This window comes from Lissotriton vulgaris, chromosome 5 (genome assembly GCF_964263255.1).
Source record: "Lissotriton vulgaris chromosome 5, aLisVul1.2, whole genome shotgun sequence".
Lineage (NCBI taxonomy): Eukaryota > Metazoa > Chordata > Amphibia > Caudata > Salamandridae > Lissotriton > Lissotriton vulgaris.
This window is the reverse complement of record NC_141693.1, coordinates 2,024,603,447-2,024,625,638: the sequence shown is the minus strand read 5'-3', so window position 1 is coordinate 2,024,625,638 and position 22,192 is coordinate 2,024,603,447. Positions and strand designations below refer to the sequence as shown.

Here is a 22,192-nt window from a genome sequence, read left to right as displayed (position 1 = left end):
TATCGCAGTAATGGATTAATGGATATAGTCTGGCTAACACCACTAAAAGTAACTATATTATACACATAATTTCTGTAGAATCAAAAGGACTTGGCCAATGCAGAATAAGAAGTGACTAATCTTGAATGATAAAGAATCATAAATAATTGACCCCAGCGGTTTATTACCAGGTAGTGTGTATGTGTCTTTATAGGCCCAGGTGAGTATATGGTATTAGAGTACCTGTTGCTAGTAAGCCGCTGGATCAGTTTTCTGGCTAATGCAGACCTAAAAAAAGACAATTAGTCTGGCATTGGCTGCCAGACAGAAAGTGTGAAAAAAGCAAAGCAAAAAAATGAAAGCGAGAAAGTATGACACGAGAAAGAAGGAAAGGGAAAAGGAAAGAAAAGGAATGAGAGAAAGAAAGAAATGAAAAAATTTAGGAGGAGGAAAGAGAAGGATAGAAGAAAAAGGGAAAGAAAGTAAAGACACAATGTAAGAGAGAAGTAAAGAGTACGAAAGAGAAGGAAAGGAAAAAAATAAAGAAAGAAGGTGACAAAAAGAAAAAAGTAAAGAGACAGAGTAGAAAAGAAAGAGGGAAAAAGGAAAAAGAAGATAACTTAAGACAGAACAGTTTCAAATGGACACAATTTGATCTGGTAGGCTGTAAACTAGCAACAGTCAGAAAAGCAAAACACCCCTTAAGGAATTTCAAACAGCAATTGCTGGAGATGGGATCTAATAAAGATGGCATGTGCATCAGTGGCGTCCTGCTATCAAACAAGGCTCCAAACACAAAGGCAACACTAAAGTAATCATAAAGTAAGAACACTGGCACTGAAGGTAACTCACTTGTGTGTGGATGTGCTCCTTCTGAAAGAGCAAAATGTAGTCACTCAAAGTAATGTTAACCAGTGACTGACCGAATGTTGTATGCTGTAGTGGGCAAAAGAAAAATGTTGATGACAACAGACCAATGGATTGAGAGGTGGCTGAAAACCCCTATATGTAAGCATGTGATACCTATTTTAATAAAATCAAAAGGTCTTCACTAACACCATACCTAAAATGGGAGAATTTGAGTAGGTAGGTGGATTGTCAATTGCTGGCAACGGGGCACCTCCGCACTACAAGTAAGAAGTCCCATGCAGCGTCGCTGAGCAGGGCAGCTCTGGGCCTTCAGCATAAAGAAGACACATAGCAACAAACCAGCTGCGCACATGCAATTCTTCAGTTCTGCCATGTATCCTCTTCCATGGTCTGCTAGGGCATTAACCGCATCGCTGCTAGAGAGATTCCCCTGCTGTGCTGGACAGCAATAAAAACCGGTGTGGCCATGAGGAGCTCAGCTCGTCATGAGCACAGGAGCACTGTGCTGCATGACGAGCTGAGCTCGTCATGAGCATGGAAGGGGTTAAGTCACTGTGCAAAGACGAACCCCGCGTTCAGCTCCCTGGTCTCTCTTGTGCATGCACTTATTGTTATATTCATAGTATGACACTTTACAAATCTGCAGATCCCCCTCAGCATTCCTGCGCATGCACATATTGTTGTATTTAAACCGGGGCAGAGTCAGCACAAGGCGCCAGAGAAGCGCCGCATGGTAAAAACCGGCAGCGACCCTGACTCCCCGCTGAAGTCCGAATGAGGATTGAAAAAGCTTGGAAATTCCAGCTTATCATTGCTGTAACTCATACAGAAGGTGTGTGTGTTAGACATATATATATACTTTGTTTTTGTTTGTCCCTGTTATGGTCCTGACGAAAGCTCCCCTGACCCCTGTGGGCCCCGAGAGCTGAAATATGTCGACACCTTTGGAATGATATAGTAGCCCTATAACTCAGCTACTTACATATCACTAAGACCTTTTATTAAGAGTGACTAGTTTTTTGCACTCATTAAAGTTTTCCATTTTTTCTAGTCATTACTTTTTTAACTTCCCTTTTTCATTTCTGGACACTTCTGCATACACCAGAAGTAGCCTCGGGTGAGGCAGGCATCTTGCACGTCAATCGTAGACCCAATGACTATGCCAAGACTCCTGATGGGGCGGAAAAAAGATATACCGCTTTGACAATTTCCAGGAAGTCTATGAGGGTTTTCGATAAAAAAACTAATGGTTTTTCGCAGATACCAGTGTCCATTCTCTTTTGATTACCAGTATTTAAAGTAGAACCTTTCTTACAAACCTGCACTTCCGTCATAATTCCTGTGTATGCAGGAACCCTTACATTGGCCCCTCACAGGTGGAAGTCTGCTTTCCGAGGTTACCTGTTCACACCTGAGCTGCTGCCTGTGCATGGCCTGTGGGTGCGAGCCGTGCCCTCCCCTCTTCTCACTGGGATCCTCGGGGCTCATGCACCAATGCACACCTGTTAGTGACTGATGCCAGACAGGGCTAGCGGGGGCTTGTGTGCAAATCACATGCATTTACCTGTGAGTGCGTGCAGCATTTACCAGGAACCCTCTCCAAGACAGACATGCGCAGTTCAGCGCTTCCCATGCTCAGCCTTACGACATCAGAGCTGCGTAATCGGACAGTACGTAAAATGCTTACTTGATACAATGACGCAAGCAGGAAGCACCTTTGTTCAATTTTCCAGTGTCCTGCCAATAGCACCATATGGCCAACACTTGCTGCACTTCTGTATATTAAGCTCCAACACTCGCGATCACGGACTCCTATTACACAGACATTGTCAAGGTGCTAAAATGAGTGATTAATGCATTTTAGTGCAGTGTTGTGGACCACGCCTAATGCATACTACTTGGCACGGCTGGAGTATTCATGTTAATTGCAGCGCATACACGCGGTCTGGTTTCCGGCGCACTTTGCCTTGGTTGCAGTGCACAGAGACCTTACTCTGCCGCACATAGAGGAAAAAAATTAGAGGGAACATTGCTCACCACCCTTCTGAAATAACCCACAGCGGACCCCACCGAACTCAAAAATTACCGCCCCATTTCGCTCCTTCCATTCCCGGCCAAAGTCATCGAGAAAGCTGTCAACAACCAGCTCGCCGCTTTCCTCGAAGCCAACAAATCCCTCGACTCCTCACAATCTGGCTTCCGAGCAAAACACAGCACTGAGACCGCCCTCATCGCAGCAACAGACGACATTCGAACTCTACTGGACAATGGAGACACAGTCGCCCTCATCCTCCTCGACCTCTCTGCAGCATTCGACACAGTCTGCCACAGCACCCTTTTACAACGCCTCAATAACATCGGAATACAAGGAAAAGCACTTGAATGGATCACCTCGTTCCTCACCGGAAGAACCCAGAGAGTCCGCCTTCCACCATTCAAGTCCGAGGCCACTGAAGTCATCTGTGGCGTACCACAAGGATCCTCACTCAGCCCCACCCTCTTCAACGTATACATGAGCCCCCTCGCGGCCATCGCCCGCCAACACAACCTCAACATCATCTCTTACGCGGATGACACTTAACTAATCCTTTCTCTCACCAATGACCCCAGCACCGCCAAAACTAACCTACACGAAGGAATGAAAGAAGTTGCCGAATGGATGAAACAAAGCCGTCTGAAACTGAACTCAGACAAAACAGAAGTCCTCATCTTAGGTACATCCCCCTTTGCATGGGACGACTCTTGGTGGCCGGAAGCCCTTGGAAAAGCACCCATCCCGACTGACCACGCACGGAACCTAGGCGTCATCCTGGATTCTTCACTCTCAATGAACAGACAAGTCAGCGCCGTATCCTCATCCTGCTTCAACATTCTTCGCATGCTCAAAAAAACATTTCGTTGGATCCCCACCGAAACCAGGAAAACAGTCACCCATGCTCTGGTCACGAGCCGACTGGACTACGGAAACACCCTCTACGCAGGTACTACCGCTAAACTCCAGAAGAAACTCCAACGAATCCAAAACGCCTCAGCCAGGATCATATTAGACATCCCGCGCAACGAACACATCTCTGGTCACCTGAAAAACCTCCACTGGCTACCCGTCAATAAGAGAATCACTTTCCGACTGCTAACCCACGCACACAAATCACTCTACGACATCGGACCGGAATGCCTCAACTCACGACTGTCCTTCTACACCCCCTCCCGCCAACTACGTTCTTCCAACCAAGCCCTCGCCACTGTACCTCGCATCAACAAGACCACCATGGGAGGCAGATCCTTCTCATACCTGGCAGCTAAAACATGGAACTCACTCCCCGCTCACCTTCGCCTTACCCAGAACCACCTAGCATTCAGAAAGCAACTTAAAACGTGGATATTTGACAAGTAATCCTCCTCCCCTTCCTAAGCGCCTTGAGACCCTCTGGGTATGTAGTGCGCTATATAAATTCTCTGACTTGACTTGACTTGACTTGACTAAACGCGATGTGAATGGCAGTGGAACCGGCACAAGGCACAATCAGGCACAAAACCAAAATACAGGCAGCACAATTGAGCAGAGCGTTGCAGCGCGCTTTGGAAGACTAGCGCTACGATAATATGCAAATGAGCGATCGCGAAATAGACAAGGCAGCGCAGCACAAATGAGCAGGTATTTAAAGCGTTATATGGCGATCTAGCATAATGAGGGTATTCAATAAGCATTCTATGCAGGCAGAGGTTTGGCAGTGGGCGCTACAATACCAGATCGGCATGTAGGGCAGGGAGCAGCATGAGGAGCGACCACTTCTGAAGAAATCAGGACGGTCAGGACTTAAATGAAATAAGATCTAAACAAAGAAACGTGTTCCTGAAGCCAACTACCACTGGAGAACAACCGACCGTCCCAGCAAGGCCTGTCTGGATCCCAAAGCTTGGGGATCTAGTCAGAGAGAAGATAGCGGACAAGAAGGAATTTGGGCCTTCTTACAGACAACCAGTACCTGTCCTAGCAATCCACGGATCAAGAACAGTTTTACTGCCGCCCCTTGCTGGTAAAAAAGAGAACTGGCTTGTGTCTATCAACCTGATCAAACCACACTATGTGGCCGATACTAAGCAGTAGGCCAAGGGGAGTCCGACCAAGTAGCAGACGCACTCCTCTAGCTACTATCCAAGAGGTTCAAACTGAGAGACTCATCACCTTTGAGAAATCTGCAGTGCGAAAACAAGGACTAAGCAAGAAAGCTATGGAACTTGTACCTCTTCAGACCCAAATAACAGTTCTTCAAGAAACACCTGTCTACAACGAAGTAACAAGTGATCAAGTGATCAAGTGATTCCAGCGATTTCAACGAATCCTGATGCAATCCCAACAATTGACAGAACTGCCTCTGGCTATTTCATTAACTTTGATACGTTTTCTGAGGATCCCAGTGAACCTGACACAATGCTAGCAAAAAGAACTTTCAAAGAACAAGCAACAGACCTTTTTCATCACCTGGAAAAGACTTATCTGGTTTCACCAAAGATTGAACTATGGATTGTGTTGGGAATATCTTTTCTTCTACTTTGGTGAGCTCTGGTAATAACTCTGGGTATGCTGATAAAAGGAAGATATGTCAAAATGGACACGGCAAGTAAGAACATCAACTTACTCCCCAAACCACACAAATCATCACATCGTGAACAAAGAAACTTGTCAGCAGTGAACATCACAGCCGTTATTGTACCTGATGGTATAGCTTGGGACAGAACAGAATATGAAATTTTTGGCCTGTCGGAGTTGTTGAAGATTCCACACCAGTTCAAGATATCATTAACCCGTTCACTGTGGGTGTCGGCCAACGACCACCACGAGCAATGCCTCCGTAGTGCTGGCTGCGCACGCCCGTTGGCCGACACGGCCCGCCCGCTTAATAGAACGCTTCGCACTGGCGCGGAAAGTTCAAAGCAGTTAAGGTGTTAAGTGACTTTGTTTCATCTAGTACCTTTTCTGATGATTGGGACTTTGAGACTGTTAATAATATGATGTCAGACCTAGAAATGTCTGCAGCATTCACTAATCATGAATATTTAGAATGTTCTTCAGATTATGAACAAATGTATTGTTATAATCACTATGGTCATCATTTCTTGCAAAAATCAACAATGCTTAGAAATGTATATATGTATAACCAATGGGAACATTGTCCTACGCCACCAAAGGGTAGCTCAAAAACTTTTGCCAATAAGTTTTCATACTTTTCAGGGTTCAATATATCCAATCCAGAATCAATTTACTTTAAAAATGTAAACAAAACAGGAATGAAAACTATGTTAAATACAAAACAGATTTATTCTGCAACATTCTATGACCAACTGTCTGGACTAGGTTTCGACTTTTGGAAAGACAACATTGAGACAAAAACTGTCTGGGGTACAAAAGAGTGGCAAGTGCAGGGTTTAGAAGCTTCATTTAAAGCCTGTATAATACCTGAGCAAATTATGTTTTTGAATGACACTGCTCAACAGACGTCTTGCCTTGGGTTAGCCAAGATTAAAGACATGAGCAATCCGTCTACACCCACACCTCCATCTGATAGTAAAGACACTTCATGGGGGGAGGTCGACGTACATACTATTTTGCTTCACAACAGAACAGATCCAGATTGGAAAAAATGGGTGATCTGGCCCACAGACACAAACAACTGTCAAGATAGATTCATGAACAAAACACAAGGGGTTAAATACAATAGGCCAGACACAAGATATGTTCAAAGACAGCATCCTGGAATAGCAGACCTTAGGGAATACTTGCTAAGACTTGGAAAACCACGTCAAAAACGTTTTATATATGCCGGTATCTATGCTGCCTATAATGAAGCATGGAAGATTACGCAAGCAGAGACTGCAGAAAGAATACGAGAAATTGATCGTATTAATTTAGAGAAAACTCTCTCTGTAGTTGACAATGGGTTCACAAGTCTGTCGTCCAGTATATATTCATTGGACAGAATAGTGTCTTCTGCCATAGACATCATGGAACAGGACTTGGTCATGTTGCAACATGGTCAGTCGCAATTACGTTCTATCATGTTATGTTATTTGTTATGTTATTTTATTTTATAAAGCGCACGGATGCCGCAGCCAAGAGGTGTCTCGGCGCTTAGGAGAAGGTAAAAAACACAACACGGAAACTAATAGCCAGAGGAGAAGACTAAATAGTGGAAAATAAAAAGGTCTTCAAGGCTTTTCTGAACGGGAGCAGATCAGGATTGGAGCGAAGAGAGGCAGGCAGGGAGTTCCAGAGAACTGCTGCCATCACAGAGAAAGAGCGTCCGCCCATCCTTGCTTTTTTACAGCAAGGTTTGTCCCTGAGGATCGGAGGACTCTAGATGGCTCATAATGACAAATTAATTGTGACGAAATGGGGGGAGAAGCCAGCTTCAAGATTTTGAAAGTTAAACAAAGGGTTTTAAATTTGATTCTTTGCCCCACGGGCAGCCAGTGAAGATCCTGAATAGTACGGCGCACAGAAACAAACTTCGGAAGACCAACCAACATCCTGGCGGCCGCATTTTGCACCCGCTGGAGACGAACTAGTTCTGCTTGATTAACGCCTAAGAACAGAGAACTGGCGTAATCTAATCTAGCCAAGACAGTGGCCTGGACAATGATCTGTCTCGTGTCAGCATCAAAAAACTTAAAAATGGGTCGCAAACACCGCAGGGCACCAAAACAAGTTCCGGCAACCCGCTTAGTGTGAGCGGCGAATGAAAGTTTATCATCCAACCACACCCCAGGGTTCCTAACTTCAGCCACTGGGGTGGGAGCAGGGCCCAATTCAGGTGGCCACCACTGATCGCCCCAAAGCTTGCTTTCCCTACCAAAAATAATGACCTCGGTTTTAGAGGCATTCAGTTGGAGGCGATTATTCGCCATCCAGCCCGCCACAGCTTTTAACGCGGACTGAAAAGTGGCAGCATCCATGTTGGTCTCTCCATTAAGTGCCACCGCCAGCTGCGTGTCATCGGCGTATGACACCATGGAGAGACCAAAACTATGGGCGACCTCAGCCAACGGTTGGACATATAAATTAAATAACGTAGGGCTTAGGGCCGACCCCTGCGGGACACCCTGCAGGATCGGACGAGGAGCAGAAACAAAAGGGGGAGTGGATACTTTAAAAGTTCGATCAGTGAGAAAAGATCGAAACCACTCGAGTGCTCTCTCTCCAACTCCGGCCTCCTCAAGGCGATGGAGGAGGATCTGATGGGACACCGTGTCAAACGCGGCACTGAGATCCAATAGGATCAGTGCCGCCGTTTGACCTTGGTCCAACATCTTCCTGATGTTCTCCACCACTGCTAGAAGAGCCGTTTCGGTACTGTGACCCGCACGGAACCCATTCTGCGATTTATCCAGTATTTTCGCTTCCTGCAGATGGAGTGACAGGATGCGGTTAGCATGAGATTCTGCTAATTTCGCTAGCCAAGGAAGCAGGGAAATCGGCCGATAATGTTCCGATTTGGTGGGGTCAAGGGCCGGTTTTTTTAGAATGGGAATGATGGTAGCCTGCTTCCAAGCACTAGGCACACAGCCGGTGTTAAAAGACAGCTCAATGAGACTGTGCATGGCCGGGTAGCAGCACTCAGCAATTTCCTGGAATTGAACGGGTCTCATGGGGTCATCAGGTGAGCCGGATTTAACCTTCATTGTCAAGGCTTTAAATTCCTCTAGAGTGGGGCTGGGAATAGTCAGCAGTGGTATGGAAGCCTTAGGTGCTATGTTATTCTCCTGGATGGTAGACTGGGAGAATGACCTATAAATGGCCTCAACTTTTTCAATGAAGAATGACGCCAAATCCTCACAGTGCTCTAAGGAGGCTGCCAGAGTGGCAGATTGGTTTTGTTTACTTGTAAGGTCTTTACAGACCTTAAAAATTACTTTTGTGGGATTGGAACTATTTTTTATCTCCCGAGAGTAGAAGGCCGCTCTGGCAGAGCAGATGGCCCGATGATAAACTCTCGTGCAGGCCCTGTAGGCGGACTTAAGGTCCGCGTCGTAAGCTATTAGGCTGGACGTTGCAAAACCTCTGTTCAGGCTATGTGCCTTGGCGTTTAATCGATATCACGTCACTGTTTTCAGAATTCAATCTCACTGATAAACAGATCAAACTGGCACAGAGGGAAGCAGACTATACAGTGCTGAGCATTGAAAAACTTTCCATTTTCAGTATTGCCTAAAACACATACCAGTAGGCACATATGAAAGGTTGGGTAAAGAATATATCAAGACATCCTGGGAATTACCATACACACACAGATGTTGGAGTGGAGGACGTGAAGTGTTTCTTAGTGGTAAAAACTGTGAAAGCGCACTAAGCGGTTCTCTCCATTGTCAGGTTATAAACTTACATGGGGCCGGTGATGGTTCCTCTAACAATTTATCCTGCCAACGGCAAGGTTCACCAGCTCCAGTGATTGATCCAATATTTGGACAACTTTCAAATGGGAGTTACCTCATGTTGAATGATCATGGCTGCTGTGGCATGTTGCCAGGCATATCATATCTAGTGACTGTGTCAGCCAGGGTCACTTGCTGTATGCAAGTATTGTTTCCAAAAACCAAGACCGGCAGGGAGTCGCCATTATGGCCTTCACTGAACATCATAGGGAGTACTTATAATACTATTGTCCCATTATCCCACAGTCAGGGAGTACTTATGGGAGTGTCTCATTATATCACGTTCAGGGAGTACTTATGATGCTATTGTCTGATTATTCTACAGTCAGGGAGTACTTATACTATTGTCTGATTATCCCACAGTCAGGGAGAACTTATGACACTATTGTCTCATTATCCCAGAGGCAGCGACACATTTACTTGTGGCATGTCTCTCCGCTCTTTCGCCTTCTCCTTCATCACTTTGTTTGGCCAAGGCGGCATCTTTTGGCCTGAGCGGTTATACCACCTTGGACAGCTGTACCAGTCAGCCTCGCCAGTGCCAGGGCAATAATCAGCGGAGACCTTGCGGATCAGACAATGGGACCCAACAGAAGATATAGGCAGTTGAGAGTAGCCACCCGCATTGCGCGTTGACACTACATACTTTCTTATTGATTTCCCTTCAAGCTACCATCCCTATTGCCAGGACCACCGGAGCCGTGGAGAGTTGTTAGCGTGATGTTCTAGGCAGATGCCATCTTGCAGCATTTAGGAGTATTAATGATACTTTCAACTCATTATCCTGCAGCCAGGCAGTGTCTGCAGTAATACTGTTTCATTGTCTAATAGTCAGAGAGAAATTACAGTAGTGCTATCTCATTACTTAGCAGCCAGAGAGTATCTGCTGGAGTATAGTCTCATTATCCCGCAGGCAGGGAGTATCTGTGGTAGCATTATTTTATTATCCTGCAGCTGAGGAGTATTTATGGTACTCTTACCTCATAATCTGCAGGTAGGGCTAGCTACAGTATTTTTAACTTATTGTTATGCAGTCATAACACGTTTACAGTAGTATTAATATGCAATCAGAAAGGCTCTCTAACTGCAGTATAATGAGACAGTTAGGAAGTCTTTCCAGTAATGTTGTCTCATTAGCCTTCAGTCAGGGTTTTTAGGGCACCCTCCCCTCATTATCATGCAGTGAGGGAGTATTTGTGGTAGTATTGTTTCATTATCCTACAGCTGTGGAGTATTTGAGGAGACTTTTACCTCATTATGCTGCAGCTAGGGAGTATTTAGAATTCTCGTTTCACATTACCTCACCCACGTTCAGTCGTAGATGCTCCAGTTTGTCGATCTGGTTCCGCAGTCGCTGCTCCAGGTCTTTGATGACGCTGAGTGCGTCTTCGCACCGGTAATCTTCACGAAGTGCTGACATCACTAGATGAGCAGGGACCTGGGAACAGAAAGTGCAGTCCTGGTCAGGGTCAGAGCTTACAGGCCAGTGAAAGGTACAGAAGGGCAGAGATAGGTTTGGACTGGGCCACTAAACCTAGGATGCCTGGCTTCACCTTGGGGGTGCCCAGGAGTGGACACCTCACAGGAACAGGCCAGGAAGGGTTCCACAGCGATATTTGTACAGCGCTTAGAGACCCCTGGGTGATAGGCGCTATACAAATCCAAATTACAATTACAATTACATTTACTCTATACCCACCCCTGACCCTTCTGTACCCATCCTGCTCTGACCCCTAAGTCTACCCCGACCACTGTATCCCACCCCTGACCCTTCTGGTCCTGCCACTATCCTCGCTCTACTTATTTTTAGGTTTCGCCTGTCGAAAGCTGCGCATCGCGCAGCTTTTCGGCGCAGGCGAAATCTTATGTGTACAGTATGTGTGTGTTGTCCCGCCCCTCTGTTCCATTGGCTAGCTCCATAAATGGAGGCTAGCCATTGGAACAGAGATTTGTCCGTCAATGCCGGAGCAGATTCGTGGGCGTTCCCGAGAATTGCGCTATACAAGACCCATAAATAACATAACATAACATAACATAACAATTTTAGGCTTTTGCCCACGTCATGCGGCAGTGGGCGGATGTTATTATTATTTTTTTTGGACGCCATGTTTTGATCATTTGCCGCCGGAAGATGTCCAGGTGAGTGCTGTTTTATTTTTCGAGCCTTCTTGTGCCCGTTCCTGCCCCCCTCCCACTGTCCGTTTGCCCGTTCCCGCCCCCATCCCGCTGTCCGTTTGCCCGTTCCCGGCCCACCTCCAGCTGTCTGTGTGCTGTTAACCCGCCCCCTCCCGCTGTCCGTTCCCGTCCCCCCTCCCGCTGTCCGTGTGCCTGTGCTTAATGCTTGTTATTTTTAGTTATAGCTTTCTGGTTATGTGTCTTAAAAAATGTGTTTGTGTTAGGAGCAGGACTTCATCCCTGTTTCCTGGTGTACCGTGATATTCTAATTCCGGTGTGTTTGGTATGTTGTTCTGGGACATGCTTCTAGTTTCTCTGCATTACACCAGGTCCCCAGATTTTGTTAGGTTCTTTTCTTACTCTATTTTTTGTATATACCCTGAGGATCAAGTTGAGAATAGTCACTTTTTCAGCATACTGTTAAACTTCAATTAATTTGTTAGCCATTGTGTTTGATGAGTGTTTGGACGCAAAATAAAGTCCCACCTACATTTTTCTTCTTTTAAGGTGAAACAATGTATTGTGGGGCTAATCTGTAGCGTAGCCTCCTTTTATGGCCTTATATCTTGAGTTTTCTCACTAAAAATGTTGGGCTTGCTTTGTGCATTATGTACAAATGTTTCAGGGTGGTTATCTGGCACCAGAGCTGCAAGGGCAGACCCTTCAGAACGCGTGACGTGTTTGCAAATACTCCATGGTATAGTCCTTTGGCATAGTTCAGATGAGATGAGGGCTGTACTCTACATTTTGTTAACCAGGTCCTTGGGAATGAATGCGGTTCTTATAGGGCTGGGTGATTGTGTTTTTCACGTCTGAGCGCTCGAGTTTAAACTATTTCTGTACTTCCTAATTTTGCTTTGAGGTGTGTTCTATTCTAGCACAGCTGTGATAGCTGATTTGTTTGGGGTGGCTCCAGTGGAGCCACGCGCCAGCAGGCGTGGAGCGCAGGTCCCATTTCCTCTGACCACAGGAAGAGTGTTATATCCCATGTGGATATCGTTTGTCTTTCTTTGAATTGGGGATATTCTTAGTAGCTCCCGTACATATCCCTGTATTGGGTCGACTACTGCAATATTGTAATTGCCCCATGGGAGGATGCTGCTGGCTTGTTTTGCCATTCCTTGTTGACAACATTCTGTAGTGCCTATCCGGGACCGCTATTTGTATTTAATGTTGTGGTGATTGTATTTTGGTTTTTTTTGCAACCCCTTACACATCCTTGCGGTTTGCTGTGCGAATTTCACTTGAAGTGTGAGAGGCCCTGCTCTTTTGCGGATATCTCTTCAGTGTCAATGTTTCGTGTTGGATATAGCCATGCCGTGTTCTCACCTTCCTAGTTCCCATCCTCACTGATCAGCCTGGGTCTGTGGGTCGCCTGCTTGTTTACTCGTATGTGCCCGCAGCTGATGACCCCCAGAGAAGGGGTGCCCTGGTGGGGTGAAGCTCTCGCAAGACAGGAACCATTAATGGAGGGGAGAGGGGGGCGCATTGTCGGAAACTGGCAGATTCGAGCTGAGGCTATATTTGGAAGGGGAAACGAAGCCAGTGATACCGTGAGGAAGAAGTGGGGGCATCACGGGCCCCGCGCAGCCCCCTCAACACACTGTCCAGTGTAGTACGGCGTCCTCCGGTGGAAGACTCAGCGTGCCCACTCAGTCCACGATGAACGGGCCGTGCCGTGCGTTCGGTTGTGTATGTCGGTAGCCATTTTCGTGTGCACCGTTTTTCCCTTTAACACAATAGTCCGAGACGCCCCTCTCCTCTGATGTTATCTACAATGTACTCGGGGGTTGGCTCAGTGGGGCAGTCCCAACCCCGGGCGCAGATTCGCAGCCTCCCACTTGGCTGTTACTGTGCCGGGCTGGTGAGGTCTGTTTCCTATCAGGGTCTGGGAGGGAGGGAGGATGGGGGCGGGGAGGGAGTCGGTTGAGGACGGGAGAGGGAGGGGCGCCAGCTAAAGGTGACAGATGGCTGAGAACAGTTGTTGAGGGGGGGTGGAGAGGTGAGTAAAATGGACGCGCAGATGTTGGTAGCATCGGAGGTGAGGTGGAGTGGGCGATGAGGGCAGGAGGCTTGAGCGACATCACTACTATGCAAGGTTCTGTGAAGGCGTATCAGGCAAGACGGCCGGGCGATGCATAGCTGGAGAGGGGAGAGTGACAGCTGCAGGGGAGAGCGAGAGTCGGCATCGGGCGCAATTAATGATTTAATGAGCTTCATCAGCTGTTCAGATATCGAGGGTTTGAGGGAAACAAAAGGCGCAGATGGAGGCTGCTTGTAGACTGGTCTGCGGAGGAGGGCCGTCAGTCAACAGATCTGTGGGGATAGGTGACCTGTGGACAAATCTGTAAGGCAGGACTATCTATAGACGAACCCAAACAGGAGAGGTGTGGTTTCTGTGTATTCTTTACAGAAGGGCAGTTTGTAACTTGACCTGTAGAAGAGGACTGTAGGCAGGCGAGTCTGTGAAGCAGAAGTGTCTGCTTGTCAATAGGGGCAGGTGCCTGTATATTGGTTTGTAGACCGGTCTGTAAGATAAAATGGTCTTGTAGGAGAGGATTATGTAAACTGGTACCCAGGGGAGGGTGCTCTTTGGGCGTCTCTCCAGGGAATTGGTGGTCTGTGGACTAGTATGTAGGAGAGAGTGGTCTTTGCACTGGTTTACAGCGGATGGTGCTGTGTGAATGGTTCTTTGGTGGAGCACGTCCTGCAATCTCATCTTAAGGCGGGCATTCTAAACGAACCTTCAGGCGAGGGTGGTATGTACAGAAAAGCACGTGTCTACAAACTTGTATGGGAGGGAAATCTTGTTTGTGTGTAGAAATAGTCCCGTGGTGGTAGGGGCTGTCACTAGGCTAGCTTACAGGAGATCAGTGTCTGTGGAAACTTTCCAAAAGGAGGCGGGCAGGCGGTTGTCTGGTCCAGGCTGGGGCTGTTTAACCTGTGAGGCAGTTTCTAATGGCTGCTATTTAGGTATGGAGTCTGCAGAGAGTGAGGGGGAACCTTCGGAGTGTGGACGGCTGTCTGTAGACATGTCTGTGGGGGATACAAACATGGCCAGCAAAAGGATTTTACAAAGCGTGCACCTACAACAGAGGCTTTACAAATCTCGACCAGGCACACCTCTATTTGTAGACATTTTAACATGCACCTAATCCCTCCATCACACATTTACCCCAGATACGAGGTAGGGTACGAAATTAACCTAGTATTAATGTATGTGACTCTGCAGTTTGGTTGAATTTAGGAATTCTATAGGGGGTTGGGTTTCGATACCTTGAAATGTGACCTTAAGAAAAGTTAATGATTGCTCGGACGGCAATAATATACACACTTCGCATAGGAGTGTAATAATTTCCTGGCTGTTGTGGGGGTGTAATGTAGCACCGCGTTTATTTCCACCCCTTGCGATCTGCATGCGTCTTATGCAACACATTGACGTGCACCACCGCCATTGTGTTCAATCATTGGCTTCCCGGAAGCTCATTGGTTACTCCATTGCTGCCTCTTGGGCTTCTTATTACATTTCTGCATCTAGCCATGTGAACAACTTAAATCTCTCATTGGTTTCGCTGGATAAAGAAATATTTGTATTTTCTGTTCCAGTATTTAGTTTGACACTCCTTCAATAGGCCTCCTCTGAGCCTGTAGATCATTTAAAGGTTTTTTGTTGTGGCCACAGCATTCTGGCCGACCCACCTCGCTATGACGCTTCACGTTCTGTTGAGTGGCCTATCCCCCTATACTAATTCAAGCATCTGAGATTGCCTCCTGTCCTGTTCGATGTGCTCTGGTTCAGTGCTTGTTTGGGACCAGAATAGTTCCTGTGAAATCGTAATATAAGTTCCATATCACCAACTGATCCAAGCAACTGCATGCCAGTGTACCGCCCTCACTGACTGTGTACTCTGTTGTACATAGACTACACCCCCGTCACACGCCACCATAAGGGGTCACAGAAGCGCTACCAACCCCTGGCTTAGGAAGAGAGAACCTCCGAAGAAAACGAGATGTGCCCTGGGCCCCAGTTTACCACTTCAAAGCAAACTCGGCTGCTGCCACCCAGTATGCTATTTCCAGGCATAGGGCGCTCCATCTGGGACGCATGTTGCCTAAACGGTCACCATGAAGCAGTTTCCTGTCTTACGGTCTTGTGAACTGCGGTGGGCAGTTATTTTTTTTTTTTCATATCGGCATGTTGGTTTCCTTTCCAACGTGTGTTTTGCAGGGTTGGGCTGCGCGATTTCACTTTCCAAGAGTTGCTAGCAGGTAAGGGGAATATTTTAATACTTTTTTTATCCCGTTCCCGCTATCAGGCTCTGCTTTCCGTCTTCTTCGGGGCAGTGCTGAGAGTCCAATACCCGCCCCCTCTGAACTGCCTCAGAGTCCGAATGCAATGATACAGACAACCAAGACAATTCAGACGTCGCGGGAAAGGAAGGGGACAGCGGGGAGGGAGATCTGAAATGACAAATAACAGGGAATTAGAACACCCCACCTCCCTTAACCTATAAGTGTCACCTTCCTTATGTCCCTTACAAGAAAACCCCAAAGTGAGTAGGCTATACCTGTAAAGGAAAATACAACGGACCAAATCCAATGGAGACAGTAGCTTGAGGAGGTATCAGGAACTATACCCAACTGTGAATATAAAACAATACACATTCAAGGTCCTCTGATAGGTAGAAGCAATTCCAGACTCTCGTATGTGAGGGTGTATTACACATACCATTTACTATGCATCAACTCTCTTAGTATGGGTACTTCACTGTTCCAATACTGCAATACCCCTCCTGTCTCCTGATTAAACGAGATAAGTAAATAATAATGAACCCTGCATATAGTAAGAATCCACAAAGAGAATACAGGCGTGTAAGATCCTTCGTGTTAGTACTTAGTCATTACTTCACACAATGGTTTACTTCCCCCGTTTAACATAAACACACAAGAGTTCTGTATGCTCAGGCTCCGTTTAGCTGGACTGGGAGGCTCTGTGTTACACTCACACTTATGAGTCCTATCGCACCACTCTTCTCCTCTTTGCCATAAAGTAACTGGTATATACAATCTTTGGGCAAAAGCAGTTATCGGAGGGTGTTGCCACATACACAAGGGTCTCTATCCCTGTGGCCGGAGTTGCCCAAACAAACCCTCTGGTATTTCCACTGAATGTCTGCTACCTGTGTTCCTCTCAGCCGAGAGAAACCACCAAGACGAAACAGCAGGTAGGGTGCGCTGTTGGGATCGGTGGTACCAACGCCTCGCACCCCAAACAGAACAAGGTACTCACGAACACGTAGGACTTGGGAAAACAAGTCAGGAATCCTACCGCGGCTTGCTCAAGAACCAAGAACGCCTCCACAGAATCGAATTATCGGCGTTTCCCCGCCGCTTACAGCAGCCTTTTATTTCCCGGTCTGCGCCCGCATCTCACGTTGTTGCGTGACGTATGCACGGCATGCCAGGAAATGTAGTCTTTAACGCGGAAAGCCCGTGTTTTCCGATGGCCCCACGCCACCGAAGCTGCAGACCTTGACACCCGCCCCCCTACTGCTGTCTGTGTGCCCGTCCCCCCTCCCACTGTCCGTGAGTCCGTCCCTCCTCCCGCTGTCCGTGAGCCCGCCCCCCTTCCCGCTGTCCGTGTGCCCGTCCACCCTCCCGCTGTCCGTGAGTCCGTCCCCCCTCCTGCTGTCCGTGTGCCCGCCCCCCCTCCTGCTGTCCGTCTGCCCGTCCCCCCTCCAGCTGTCCGTGAGCCCATCCCCCCTCCCGCTGTCCGTGAAAGCGTCCCCCCTCCCGCTGTACGTGAGCCCGTCCCCCCTTCCAGTTTCGAAATATATATGTTTGTGTCTGTATCCTTTTTTTTTGTACTGTGTATTATGGGTTGCCTTCCTCTATAACTCTTTCATGGGATTCCTCCCTCCCCCTTCCCACCGTTCCTTTTTCTTCCCTCACACCCTGGCTTGTTTCTTCTCGTTTTGCTGTTTCCTGTTATTCTGCGCGAGGCATTTTTCGCAGTTTACTTTCTCACTGTGGACTATCTTCACAAATGTGCACTGGGTATGCTACGTACGCTCGATGGATGGACAGGGAGGCTGCAGAACCCGGGGAGTCATGGATTTGGGATTCCAGACTCCCTGCTCGTGACCCGAACTGCTGTGTGCGTAACTTGGATGTAATCTATGGGCTGAGTCGTTATTAGACTTGAATTTGTACAGAACGGGCACGATCAGTACCGGTTATTCGGAACACGTGTATTAACTAGCACCTATGCAGGCTTTATTGCTGCAGTGCAAATCCAATGTTTGTGCCGTAGTAAAGCTGTGTCTTCTGGAACTAAATCACTGCTGTTCACTGTGGCCTATGAAATGGGATTGTGCGGTGTCGTCTTAAATGTCTGCAATGCACTTGCAGGAAGATAATGCAATAAACCCTACATGGGAGAGGAATACTATTTTTAATGGGGGGCGGGTCATAATGACCCACGAGACTTTGGCTCCTGAATCGTCACGCCTTCCCACACACTGAGTATATACATGTTGTACTCTGCGCATCTGTGTAAATGTCGTGAGGATTATCAGAGTGTATATGCCACTAACCAGGTTTCAGACACAGACCTATTCAAGCAGCAGGTGCTCTGCTGTGGGGTACTTGGGGCTGAAGATGCAGCAGAGGTAGGCAAGGCTCGAGCCAAATGCGTGGCTCTAGCTGAGCGGGAATAACTTTTGGACCCTCAAGCCCCAAATGATTTAACTTTCAAGAGGCTTAACTTTCTGCCCGTGAACCTCTTTCGCCAGGAATTCAAGACAAAGTACGAACCTATTGATTTAAACAGGAGAGTAAGAAACCCATCTACCTCAATACTGACAAACCTATCCAGCGCTAGACTGCTTTTATCTTTATCCTGATGTATTTATTTTTCCCCTGTTGTAATTATTTACCTTTATGTGTATTGTGGGTACCAAAGGAGATGTAGTGTGGTAGGTGATAATAAATAGCATGTGTATGGTTTGTGTTTGTGGTGTGTAGGTATGGGTGAGGAGTTCGAATGAATTGGATAGTGGGGCCAAGTTCCTAGTCGTTTGTCAGTTATTGGGTGTGTTTTTTTTTCTCTGTTTATTGAACTGTTTATATAAGGTATCAAGTATATTTGAATAATTTGTATTAAATGCTTATACATGTATGTACTTGTACTTCTATTATTGATACTATTCGTATTTGTGTGGCTTGGTTATATTGTGGCTATAAATCCCAGACAATAGCGAGATAATCCGCACCCAGTTATCAGTGGCAGTGTTGTAATGGTTCGTTTGATCCTTGCTCTGCCTGTTAACATGTTGGCTCCCCCCCTATAAATAGTCAGGGCTGAAGATATGCCCAAGCATTTTGGAACCAGTGTACACCCCCTCTTCCCACACACAATAGGTAGCACTATACTGTCTGACGTTTACCAGCTGTTGCGATGTGCGTAGGGATCTCTAGCCCCATACTGCAGTCACAAGTCAACGACTCACTATTCCCAGAGTCAAAAGTGCGATTGTATGAATGGTCCGAACTGGCTCAAGGTGTCACACCACTAGTGAGACCACTTGGTCACTGTTACTTTATCAAGTTAGTTAGGCTAGTGCAGGTTCCTGGGTACCATTGCTCATAGAAGGTATTCTGGGAGTTGTTTTAGTTTGAGTGGCAGGCCGGATACAAATGGTTTGTTCAGAATAGTCAAGCACTGGAAACAGGGCTGTGCTTGCTTCCCTGCCCCCTGGCTGTGCTTGCTCCCCTGCCCCCCTGGCTGTGCTTGCTCCCCTGCCCCCCTGGCTGTGCTTGCTTCCCTGCCCCCTGGCTGGCTGTGCTTGCTTCCCTGCCCCCTGGATGTGCTTGCTCTCCTGCCACCTGGCTGTGCTTGCTCTCCTGCCCCCTGGCTGTGCTTGATTCCCTGCCCCCTCGCTGTGCTTGATTCCCTGCCCCCTCGCTGTGCTTGCTCTCCTGCCCCCTGGCTGTGCTTGCTTCCCTGCCCCCTCGCTGTGCTTGCTTCCCTGCCCCCTCGCTGTGCTTGATTCCCTGCCCCCTCGCTGTGCTTGCTCTCCTGCCCCCTGGCTGTGCTTGCTTCCCTGCCCCCTCGCTGTGCTTGCTCTCCTGCCCCCTGGCTGTGCTTGCTTCCCTGCCCCCTGGCTGTGCTTGCTTCCCTGCCCCCTGGCTGTGCTTGCTTCCCTGCCCCCTCGCTGTGCTTGCTCTCCTGCCCCCTGGCTGTGCTTGATTCCCTGCCCCCTGGCTGTGCTTGCTCCCCTGCCACCTGGCCGTGCTTGCTCTCCTGCCCCCTGGCTGTGCTTGCTTCCCTGCCCCCTGGCTGTGCTTGCTTCCCTGCCCCCTGACTGTGCTTGCTTCCCTGCCCCCTGGCTGTGCTTGCTTCCCTGCCCCCTCGCTGTGCTTGCTCTCCTGCCCCCTGGCTGTGCTTGCTTCCCTGCCCCCTCGCTGTGCTTGCTCTCCTGCCCCCTGGCTGTGCTTGCTTCCCTGCCCCCTCGCTGTGCTTGCTTCCCTGCCCCCTCGCTGTGCTTGATTCCCTGCCCCCTCGCTGTGCTTGCTTCCCTGCCCCCTGGCTGTGCTTGCTCCCCTGCCACCTGGCTGTGCTTGCTCTCCTGCCCCCTGGCTGTGCTTGCTTCCCTGCCCCCTGGCTGTGCTTGCTTCCCTGCCCCCTGACTGTGCTTGCTTCCCTGCCCCCTGGCTGTGCTTGCTTCCCTGCCCCCTCACTGTGCTTGCTCTCCTGCCCCCTGGCTGTGCTTGCTTCCCTGCCCCCTCGCTGTGCTTGCTTCCCTGCCCCCTCGCTGTGCTTGCTTCCCTGCCCCCTCACTGTGCTTGCTTCCCGGCCCCCTGGCTGTGCTTGCTTCCCTGCCCCCTGACTGTGCTTGCTCTCCTGCCCCCTGGCTGTGCTTGCTTCCCTGCCCCCTCGCTGTGCTTGCTTCCCTGCCCCCTCGCTGTGCTTGATTCCCTGCCCCCTCGCTGTGCTTGCTTCCCTGCCCCCTGGCTGTGCTTGCTCCCCTGCCACCTGGCTGTGCTTGCTCTCCTGCCCCCTGGCTGTGCTTGCTTCCCTGCCCCCTGGCTGTGCTTGCTTCCCTGCCCCCTGGCTGTGCTTGCTCCCCTGCCCCCCTGGCTGTGCTTGCTTCCCTGCCCCCTCGCTGTGCTTGCTCTCCTGCCCCCTGGCTGTGCTTGCTTCCCTGCCCCCTCGCTGTGCTTGCTTCCCTGCCCCCTCGCTGTGCTTGCTTCCCGGCCCCCTGGCTGTGCTTGCTTCCCTGCCCCCTGACTGTGCTTGCTTCCCTGCCCCCTGGCTGTGCTTGCTTCCCTGCCCCCTGGCTGTGCTTGCTTCCCTGCCCCCTGACTGTGCTTGCTCTCCTGCCCCCTCGCTGTGCTTGATTCCCTGCCCCCTCGCTGTGCTTGCTTCCCTGCCCCCTCGCTGTGCTTGATTCCCTGCCCCCTCGCTGTGCTTGACTCCTGCCCCCTGGCTGTGCTTGCTTCCCTGCCCCCTCGCTGTGCTTGCTCTCCTGCCCCCTGGCTGTGCTTGCTTCCCTGCCCCCTCGCTGTGCTTGCTTCCCTGCCCCCTGACTGTGCTTGCTTCCCTGCCCCCTGGCTGTGCTTGCTTCCCTGCCCCCTGACTGTGCTTGCTTCCCTGCCCCCTGACTGTGCTTGCTTCCCTGCCCCCTGACTGTGCTTGCTTCCCTGCCCCCTCACTGTGCTTGCTCTCCTGCCCCCTGGCTGTGCTTGCTTCCCTGCCCCCTCGCTGTGCTTGCTCTCCTGCCCCCTGGCTGTGCTTGCTTCCCTGCCCCCTCGCTGTGCTTGCTTCCCTGCCCCCTCGCTGTGCTTGCTTCCCGGCCCCCTGGCTGTGCTTGCTTCCCTGCCCCCTGACTGTGCTTGCTTCCCTGCCCCCTGGCTGTGCTTGCTTCCCTGCCCCCTCGCTGTGCTTGCTTCCCTGCCCCCTCGCTGTGCTTGCTCTCCTGCCCCCTGGCTGTGCTTGCTTCCCTGCCCCCTGACTGTGCTTGCTTCCCTGCCCCCTCGCTGTGCTTGATTCCCTGCCCCCTCGCTGTGCTTGCTTCCCTGCCCCCTCGCTGTGCTTGCTCTCCTGCCCCCTGGCTGTGCTTGCTTCCCTGCCCCCTCGCTGTGCTTGCTCTCCTGCCCCCTGGCTGTGCTTGCTTCCCTGCCCGTGCTTGCTTCCCCTGCCCCTGGCTGTGCTTGCTTCCCTGCCCCCTCGCTGTGCTTGCTTCCCTGCCCCCTCGCTGTGCTTGCTCTCCTGCCCCCTGGCTGTGCTTGCTTCCCTGCCCCCTCGCTGTGCTTGTTCTCCTGCCCCCTGACTGTGCTTGCTTCCCTGCCCCCTGGCTGTGCTTGCTTCCCTGCCCCCTCGCTGTGCTTGATTCCCTGCCCCCTGGCTGTGCTTGCTTCCCTGCCCCCTCGCTGTGCTTGCTCTCCTGCCCCCTGGCTGTGCTTGCTTCCCTGCCCCCTCGCTGTGCTTGCTCTCCTGCCCCCTGGCTGTGCTTGCTTCCCTGCCCGTGCTTGCTTCCCCTGCCCCTGGCTGTGCTTGCTTCCCTGCCCCCTCGCTGTGCTTGCTCTCCTGCCCCCTGGCTGTGCTTGCTTCCCTGCCCGTGCTTGCTTCCCCTGCCCCTGGCTGTGCTTGCTTCCCTGCCCCCTCGCTGTGCTTGCTTCCCTGCCCCCTCGCTGTGCTTGCTCTCCTGCCCCCTGGCTGTGCTTGCTTCCCTGC

General features: G+C 49.7%; 1 protein-coding gene across 2 annotated transcripts in view; it reads right to left on the bottom strand.

The window, feature by feature from the left end:
* The window catches only part of LOC147718050 (uncharacterized), a 52,545-nt gene extending 41,831 nt beyond the window's left edge, over nucleotides 1–10,714 (bottom strand). For both annotated transcript variants that reach the window (XM_086920601.1, XM_086920600.1), the window contains exon 1: nucleotides 10,580–10,714. In XM_086920601.1, the coding sequence (XP_086776727.1) occupies nucleotides 10,580–10,699 (120 nt within the window). In that variant the 5' untranslated portion in view covers nucleotides 10,700–10,714. The remainder of the gene's footprint in view (nucleotides 1–10,579) is intronic.
* Nucleotides 10,715–22,192: the final 11,478 nt, after the last annotated feature.